General features: G+C 42.6%; 1 protein-coding gene across 2 annotated transcripts; it reads right to left on the minus strand.

Moving 5' to 3' along the window:
- Positions 1 to 590: 590 nt before the first annotated feature.
- On the minus strand, positions 591 to 6,309 carry LOC139418474 (fibroblast growth factor 18-like). 2 transcript variants are annotated; one of them, XM_071167946.1, is made up of 5 exons: positions 5,748 to 6,309; positions 4,363 to 4,402; positions 4,082 to 4,259; positions 1,741 to 1,847; positions 591 to 1,425 (listed from the first exon to the last, which is right to left on the minus strand). In XM_071167946.1, exons 1-5 carry the CDS (start codon positions 5,777 to 5,779, stop codon positions 1,138 to 1,140), a joined length of 645 nt encoding a protein of 214 aa, XP_071024047.1. In that variant the 5' UTR covers positions 5,780 to 6,309; the 3' UTR covers positions 591 to 1,137. The 2 variants fall into 2 exon arrangements, with proteins under 2 accessions (XP_071024047.1, XP_071024046.1); XM_071167945.1 differs by having other exon boundaries at positions 949 to 1,425; positions 4,357 to 4,402; positions 5,748 to 5,936.
- Between the last annotated feature and the right edge of the window lie 3,044 nt (positions 6,310 to 9,353).

Genomic DNA, 9,353 nt, shown 5'->3' on the forward strand with positions numbered 1-9,353 from the left:
GATATGTTCGTGTAGGTATTCCCTGCATGTTTTTTAGCTCATTTTCCCATTCAGTTTTCAACTCGTGTATTAACCTGATCAGAATTGATTCTATGTATTGGCAGCTGCATTCCATCGAGAAGGTCACTATAGTCTCAGCCTGTTTTCCAAGGGATAAATCAGTGAACTGTGGTTTGGCACATATTCTGTGTTCTGTGCAGATGCTCCCATTTCCAGTGACCACTAGATGGCACTTGTACTTTTTTTTATGGAACCTCAATGACCCAGAGTATGGTGCCTACAATGTCAAGGTTAGGTTACGAGTCTTTTGATGTATGGTCCACAAACACGGAGTATTTACATTTCTTTGAGAGAAAAACAATTGTGGATTAGCATATTGATAATGGGTATCACACAATATCGCAAACCGGTAACATTTAGGACCATATGTTTGTATTCTATTTGGCAATACCATTGGTCTAAAACAGCTATCATACCATCAAGTTAAATAAATAATTGTAATAATAACAATGGTAATAAAATGCATATAGTTTCAACAATTCTCCTTAAATATTTCCATATGAGACAGACTGAAGATAGTGTACTTACTATGTTACAGCAGCTTTCTGTATTGAGTGAAAAAGGCAGGAACAGTAGCTCCTAAGTCATATGAAGACAAACATACAAATAATGCATTGAGAAACCTTGACTGTCCCTCTGTGTTGGGTACACGCTACAGTCGCCTTTGGTGGTTCGGGTACTGAACAGTTGACCAGTTGTCTTTGGGATGTTGAAAAAACGGATATTCGGTATTGAACGCTATGGTTCAGTCGTCTTTGGTAGTTCAACTTTAGTGCCTCTGGAAACAAACACTGAGTATAGCTGTCTTCTGTGGCCTAACTAGAATGGTTGGCACTGTACATTGTAATTCAACAGTCTTTGAGACAACACTGTCTCTGGAATGGGGAGGAAAAGGGCAAGGACAACATCTTCCCTGATGTGGTCAGATTGTTTAGCTCCAACTCTTTTGATGCACATATTGTACTATGCGCCACTTAGTTAGGTTTTTACCTGGGTTCAGCCCAGCAAACTCCTTACATTCAATTCACACAGGGGAGGACAGTTGTCGAGTCATTTTGGTATGTTGTGTGGCATTGACTATGTAGGTGCTGTAGTGGCTGTGGGTCGGGTCCCTCTCACTTTCTTGCTTCTCTTGCTGACTGTGGTGAAGCGGAAGGGCTGCAGGTCAGGCTGCTCCCCGGGGGGCAGGCGCTTCATGAAGTGAACGTCCTGCTGGTTGGGCAGTGTCTGAGGGCCTCTCCTGGGGCGCCCCCTCTTGGTGAAGCCCACGTACCAGCCCGTATAGCGTGCTGACATCAGAGCTGTATAGTGGTTCTCCAACACCATCTCAACGAAGACACAGTCTGCACTGCGATTACTAGCCTTCTGGAATACACACACATATATGATCATTTCCAGTGTCTGACTTGGACTGAAATGCCGGTACTCATTTTGGCTGCCAAAACTATATTTAGGTGCAGGGGTTCAACAATACTTTTGAGCTAATATTCTATAAAAGGAACAGGAGCTCAAGCAGTAGACATGTTGAGGGGCCGGTACTCCGCTCCAGCAAGCTCCTGCCCAAGTCAAGCACTGGTAGTGTCAATATGAGATGCAAAGTGAACAACTCCAGGTTGTTTAAATGTATACATTAAAAGGAACGTGCCGCAAGAGTCAGAATTAGAATTGTGTTTGTCTCACCTTCCCCACAAGCTTGCCTCGATGGTTCATGCACAGGTAGAAGTTGGTCTCTTTACCACGGATTCTCACCTGACTTCCAAAAGTATCAGCCTCCACAACAAGCTGGGCTTGGAAAGAGACAGAGGCACAAAAATACAGATTGTAAGAGCCCACATGACAAAATGCTATAGTATGGTATGAATACTGTAGTATTACTATATTTATGTACTGTAGTATTCACTGAAGTGTTTTTGTGGACATTACTGTAGTATTTACTGTAGTATGCACATTATAGTGTGTTTGTTGTGTTGTCTTTGACTCAGAAGTGGGGGCTTTCTCCTTGAGGAAACTTGCTGGATAAATACTAAAATAGTCATACACTGTCGGTAAGACTGGAGTATGAATGGATAGTTCAAAGCTTCTGCTCTTTTCTATAACCTGTAGGGAACACAATATATGGTATATACTTGGCATGTAGGTGTCTCACTTGTGAGTGGCACAAATTGGAATATGTGGGAGGGGAATAGGTGGGGTATATGCAAATGAAATACTGTAGTACTACTATTGTTAAAACAACTGCAGTATTTTTGCAGACACTAGTGTTTTTGTGGACATTACTGTAGTATTTACTATGTTTTTTTTTGTGGATAATACTGCCGTATTTACTATAGTATTCTACAGTATACTACACTAAGAAATTAAATATATTTTATGTTTAGCCTACGGAAAAATACTTTTTCCCCATCTCAGGCATTAAAATCCTATGAACTAAGAGCATTTTATCTGCACTTGAACCACACTGTCAACCCTGTTACAGACACTTATGTAACTGCCTAACTATTATTTATTAAACTCATCTTTGAGATAAATCTAACATTTTCTCATTGATCTATTATCCCTTGTACAAATGAATTCACATATAATATCAACCTGATAAAGTTACCATTGGGCCTCTAACAGGGTTGACGATAACAGGTTTTAGGTGAAGATTGGCCATTACTCCCCATGTGGTGAAGAGCATGATGAAAGATAAATCAAATTCAAGTTTCCCTAACATGAATTGAGCTTACAGGGTTGGTGTGTTAAGCTCGACCATCTCAGTCAAAGATGATAAAACAATTATAAATATACCAAAAAGAGAGAGAAGACTTCCTTCCTTTTCCACCATGCTGTTCAGAGGACCCAAATGATGTCACCTGCTGTGAATAATTTAACTTGGTGGAATGGTCCATTATTTTAAAGGGGTAAATTGTTTGCTTAACAGGGTTGGCCTTAACACGAGGGACAGATGTAAATGCGTCACTAATATTATGAATATAAATAATAATCTTCAGAAATGACTTTGTCAAAGCAGAAAAATAACTAGGCATTTAGAATGATGGTGAAACGTGGATACATTTTCGGGATTAAGTCGGTTGAAATTGTCCTAGAAGTGACACAGGGTTGACGAAGGGACGTGTCAAAATACTGGATTTTGGCACTTTAGAAAGCCTTTGTTCATATTAAAGATGCACTTTATTCTCTATTTGGTCTATATTAAAGTGCACTTCATTTAATATAACAGGCTTTTTAAAATGAAATATTGGTGCATAATTTCTACTTCCATGAAAAGGCACCCTCTTCGTGGAATGACCCACACATGATTGAGAGACACTTCAGTGTGTACTATAGTATTTTACATTATACTACAGAATTATATAGTAAGCACTACATAATCGAGGGCTACTACAGTGTGTAGTATAGTATACTACAACATTATATGGTAAGTACTATATGTGATTGAGGGATATTACAGTGTGAAATATAGTATTCTACAGTATACTACGAAATTACATAGTAGGTACTACACATGATCGAGGGATACTACAGTGTGGAGTATAGGATTCTACAGTATAGTACAGCTTACTACAGAATTATACATAAAGTACTGTAGTATTATATAGTAAACTGTAGTATTTTGTCATGTGGGAAAGGGCATAGATATTGAGCACATAGGACGGGATGGGGGGATTGTTACATGCAATTAGTTCATAGATGTAGCCACAATACAGAGGTCAAACCAAATCAATAACATTAGTCTCCCTCTCACTACCCAAATCCCCCTACAACAAAGCAACATAGCGGGGTAAATGGGAAATCGATGACCTTATCGATATCGGGACTGAGTCTACCACACAGAAACCGCTGCGCCATCTTTCTATTTCTCTCTGTGTGTCATAGGCTTGTCTGGCCGGTTTCTACTTCATGATTTTGAGGGCCATGTACTGTAGGTGTGATAACATAGAGGAAATGATTGCTTGTTGATTCTGATTTGTATTGGAGTGTTCTGTATATTGTAGGAAGTAGTAGTACTATATTTTACCATATTTATCCCCATCGTCTCCCTTGGCACTGATTCTCCTCCCCATCACCTGCACATGTTTGCCACTTGTCCTGCTGTACAGCTGGTACACTCTGTGCTGCCGGCGACTCATGGCGTCTCGACCCCGTGTCTGATTCTCCACGTATACGCTGAAATTAACATGGTCATGCGCTAAGACCTGTGCCACCACAAAACAGACAGGCATGTGGTTAGAATGAGAGACTTTATTGAGAATGGAATATTAGAAAACATAATGGATACAATTGTATACACACATTTACCTGCAGGGGGCTGCAGACCACCAGTAAAGCCTGGACAGATCTGAGAGAAGGGGAGAATGGATCTGCATTGAGATTACATGTGGTATTTTTGCATCCCAAAATAATACAAAAGCAGTCTGTCTGCCACACTCCTGCCTCTTTTCTGTCTCCACCACCAATTTTAAACCTGTCTCTATGCCTCCAAAAAAAGGTCATTTCTAGATAAAACCATCACGGCAACAGACAGTGGCCATGCTGTCTCTCTCTAGGGACAGCTGCTGAGCTCAGCTCATATCTACGATGAGCTAATAGGATACCAATATTCACTAATCCGCCCAGCCATCTATCTAAGCACTTCAATCTCTTATCCCTCCCTGTATAAATACAGCACACACAGCACATGCATAGGTACATAGACTACAGCACACAAATAAGGCTGACCTCCATCTTAAATAAAGAGGGGGAAGAGCAGGAGAAACATTAGCAGACACGTTAGCAGTAGAGTGTTCTTTCATATCTTCCTGTACCCCCTGGCCTTGTGCTCATTAGGGGACCCCATACCCCCTGTGCTGTCCAGATGTAGGGATGCCTGGAACGCAGCCTACAGCTGGCCCAAAGCACACACAGATGTCTGGGCTCCAATGCTACTTTTGGTCTACTTCTGTGTTACCTCAGATGAAACCTCTGTAAAAATCTGACCAAGTGGAGAGTAAGTTTGAGAGATACAAGGGGGTGACAGGGACACTTTAAAGGTACATTTGTCATTGTAAATGTAAGATTTGTTAATGAGTCTGGCAGAATTGCTTTAGGTTTGGTTAAAGTGGATTGATGCCCTAATTTGGGGAAGAGCTAATTGCTGATAATCCCCTTCACGAATCACATGATCCTGTTAAACACAGACACCCATCAAAGACACCAATAAGGCACAGTCATACTGTACATCCACTCATTCATTCATAACCCGTTAGCAGACCTTCTGTCAGTGACAAATGTCTGGTCTTTGAGTCTGGGTAGAATGAAAAGAGGTGTCTGGGTCATGGGACATGGTTGAGTGACCAGAGGAGCAATATGCTACCATGTGGAACAGCCTCAGAGGAATTGTACAGATAACAAAATACAAGATTCCACCACCACTTGGTATTGGAAAAACAGATGGCATTTCTATTTCAGTTAGCTGTTCAGAAAATAGTTTTTCATTATTACAATGGGTAAAGGAGAACATGCACCCTATATGACGGTGTACAAAACACCACACCTGCTGTGCTGGACTGATGGTCAGAGCATGCATGAAGAGAAACATGTGCGCTGACACACACACACACACACACACACACACAATACCTCCATTCATTTCTCTCCAGAAAACCTTAGGTTGCGCATCAAGGGTTACTGCACATTTAACTTACAACATGACTAGTGTAGAGAGGAGGGAACTCATCTCTCGTCCCGCGCAGCTACCCGGCCAGCCAAAGTCAGGCACCGTTACCGAGGATCTCTAGCTGGTACTGTCTGTAATCCGTTCGTTTGAGAAGGGTTTGGGGGACGGCAACAACTCCTGCGGTAATTCCTGCGGGCATCAGCAGAGCATGCCGAGCACATCGGTTAGAATGCTGGCGGAGGGGAATGGGTTTGCTCTGCAAAAATGGTATCATGTAGCCAAAATTTGAGCGAATGCGCGCTGGGTATGTCCAGTTTGTTCAATTCTCTAAAATCATGACAGGTGTTTGGCGAAATAGGATTTTTCGCAGGTTTGCCTCCTTTTTAAAAAACTTAGTATGTTTCTACAGCTATGCCTACAATGCTTCTATGAGGAAATTGTAAAATAGGCTTATTTTACACGCAGAACTCAGTTGCACTTGTATTGCCATTGTCCATTAGTTCCTATTGTCTTATTTTCTTTCTTCTGTATATCACTTTTCTTTGTCCGACAATCTATGTTAATTTGTCACGTATAGTCGTTCAGAAAAACAGCAATTCCTAGTATCACGGAAAGTCTATTCGGGGAGTGAGAGTGGGGCATGAGAGGAGTAGTGACGGGGAAGGGGAGGCGGCACACGGCCGGTGTAATCCCAGTGATGATATAGGTGTGTCCCGCGGGAGACGAGACCACTTGGCAGGACAGAGGCGAAGGCGGAGTAGAAAGGGGAACAGAGTACAGAAAACGTCAGTCATAACAATACCTAGTAAATCGAGCAATGGCAATGCGACTTTCAGAGAACCCAGTGAGTTAGCAGACACCGAGGAAAATTAAAAGTGGTTCAGACATCCAGACTGGTCACATAGACTAGACATAACATAGTTAACGTAAATCTGGGACACTGGGAATAGTATAATATGTTACATTTGGTATGGTTATATAAAATAGAAGGTTACCTAAGGCAAAATCAAAAGGCACAGTAAACACAAACCTGGGACGCTCAAAGTAGTATGATGTGTTACGTTTGGTATGGTATGTATTAATTTGTGAAGTTTCAAATTACAATTCATATGATATGTTACAAATTAGTCTACAATTCGTATGATATATTCTGATTTGCAATTCGTACATGTTACGAATTTGCAATACATATTATTTGTTACGAATCCCAATTTGTTGTTACTAATGTTAGTAGGCTAGGGGTTAAGGTTAGGTTTAGGAGTTAGGTTAAATGGTTAAGGTTAGGATTAGGTTAAAGGGTTAAGGTTAGGGGAAGGTATAGCTAACATGCCAAGTAGTTCCAAAATAGCTAAAAAAATGTAATAAGTAGTTACAAAGTTGTTAATTAGCTAAAATGCTAAAGTTGTCTGTGATGAGATTTGAACATGCAACCTTTGGGTTACTAGACATTCGCATTATATATCCACCCATCCACTCCGACAAATTTGATCATCCTGGATTTTCGTTTACTATGTTACGTCTAGTCTGTGTGTCAAGTGAGTAGGCTACCATTGCATTTGCACTACACAAACATGATGGGTACATTGGAGGACTGCTCATGATTTGAGAGGGGGACACAGTAGTAGCCTATAGTCCTGCCATGTTATTTAGTTTTAAGTTCCGTTAAGGTTATGAAATCCATAATGGAAAAGGAAAGGGAATGAGAAAGTTGGAAATGAGGGGGAGGGTGGGTGTGCGTAAGGTATGTAAGCAAAGAGTAGAATCCAAAAAGAACATTTCTTAGGGGTTTAACAACACCAGGAGATCCTCACTCCCCTCCACCACAGAACCGCAGACATACGGTCAGCCAACCATACTAACGCCTACTACCCCCCTCTCTCCCTTCCTCTCTCTCTCCCTCTCTCTCTTTCTCTCCCCCCCCCCCCCCCCCCCTCTCTCTCTCTCTCTCACATACACAGAGATATCCACTGTTTTCTTTTCTCACTTTAAGGATGATGAACTACCTTAGCTGGCACCTGAGGTAGAGGTCAAATCAGGGTCAGTAGAGTTGATGTTACACATTTCATTCTTTCCAGTGTGTTTGAGTGTGAATTGAGTGAGTGTGTCATGCACTGCCAGATCCAGAATGTTCAAAGTGGTCCCATTAGTGTAATTACACAGACTAAAATAGCCTATGCCTACTGCATATTGTCTGTAGGTGTCATTTCAATTATCCTTGTAATACCCAGTGCCATGGTCTCATTTGGTATGAATTTTAGGATTATTGGGTCCATGGGAGAAACCATCTTGTTCTGCTACAATAGTGCAGCCTATGCAGAGTACTTTAGGTAAGCGGTACCTCACATTCAAGTTTTCAGACATGAGCATTTGCCCCATAGGGCTAGGCTACCTACCGTTTAGGCATATAGTCTGGCCTTGAAATAACTAGGCTACAATATGGCATCAAAATTACTGTTCATTGGGAGTGGCCTAGCTGTCAAATAACATGTACTTTGTTGAGATGTTACGCCTCAGGCATTTGTTTGCTAGTTAGTTTGGATGCAGTAGAGATGATTCATGTGGATCAGATGTTCTTCTGACACCTGCAGATGAAACACATAGTTTTAAGACTAACAGGGCTTGGTGGCACTGAGCCTACTAGACAACACTAGCCTCCATCACCACTAGCCTCCATCACCACTAGCCTCCATCACCACTAGCCTCCATCACCACTAGCCTTCATCACCACTAGCCTCCATCACCACTAGCCTCCATCACCACTAGCATCCATCACCACTAGCCTTCATCACCACTAGCCTCCATCACCACTAGCCTTCATCACCACTAGCCTCCACCACCACTAGCCTTCATCTCCACTAGCCTCCATCACCACTAGCCTCCATCACCACTATCCTCCATCACCACTAGCCTTCATCACCACTAGCCTCCATCACAGCTAGCCACCACTAGCCTTCATCACCACTAGCTTTGATTGATCACCACTAGACACCACTAGCCTTGATCACCACTTGCCACCACTAGCCTTCATCACCACTAGCTTTCATCACCACTAGCCACCATTAGCCTCCATCACCACTAGCCTCCATCACCACTAGCCTTCATCACCGCCAGCCTTCATCACCACTAGCCTCCATCACCACTAGACTTCATCACCATTAGCCTTCATCACCACTAGCCACCACCAGCCTTCATCACCACTAGCCACCACTAGCCTCCATCACCACCAGCCTCCATCACCATTAGCTTCCATCAACACGAGCCTCCATCACCACTAGCCTTCATCACCACTATCCTCCATAACCATGAGCCTCCATCACCATTAGCCTTCATCACCACTAGCCTTCATCACCACTATCCTCCATCACGACTAGCCTTCATCAACATTAGCCTTCATCACCACTAGCCACAACTAGCCTCCATCACCACAAGCCTTCATCACCACTAGCCAACACCACTATCCTTCATCACCACTAGCCTCCATCACCACTAGCCACCACCACCACTAGCCTCCATTACCACTAGCCTCCACAACCACTAGCCAACACCACTATCCTTCATCACCACTAGCCTCCGTCACCACTAGCCACTATCACCACTAGCCACCATCACCACTAGTCACCATCACCACTAGCCT

The sequence above is a fragment of the Oncorhynchus clarkii genome, chromosome 10 (genome assembly GCF_045791955.1).
Source record: "Oncorhynchus clarkii lewisi isolate Uvic-CL-2024 chromosome 10, UVic_Ocla_1.0, whole genome shotgun sequence".
NCBI lineage: Eukaryota > Metazoa > Chordata > Actinopteri > Salmoniformes > Salmonidae > Oncorhynchus > Oncorhynchus clarkii.

What these genes read in the sequence shown, in the direction of transcription:
- LOC139418474 (XM_071167945.1), bottom strand. Translation starts at nt 5,779, where the DNA reads ATGAGTTCCCTCCTCTCTACACTAGTCATGTT. An exon ending in CTCTCTACACTAGTCATGTT is followed by an intron (nt 4,403 to 5,747) that starts GTAAGTTAAATG and finishes CCCTTCTCTCAG; the next exon opens with ATCTGTCCAGGCTTTACTGG. An exon ending in AGACGATGGGGATAAATATG is followed by an intron (nt 1,848 to 4,081) that starts GTAAAATATAGT and finishes TCTCTTTCCAAG; the next exon opens with CCCAGCTTGTTGTGGAGGCT.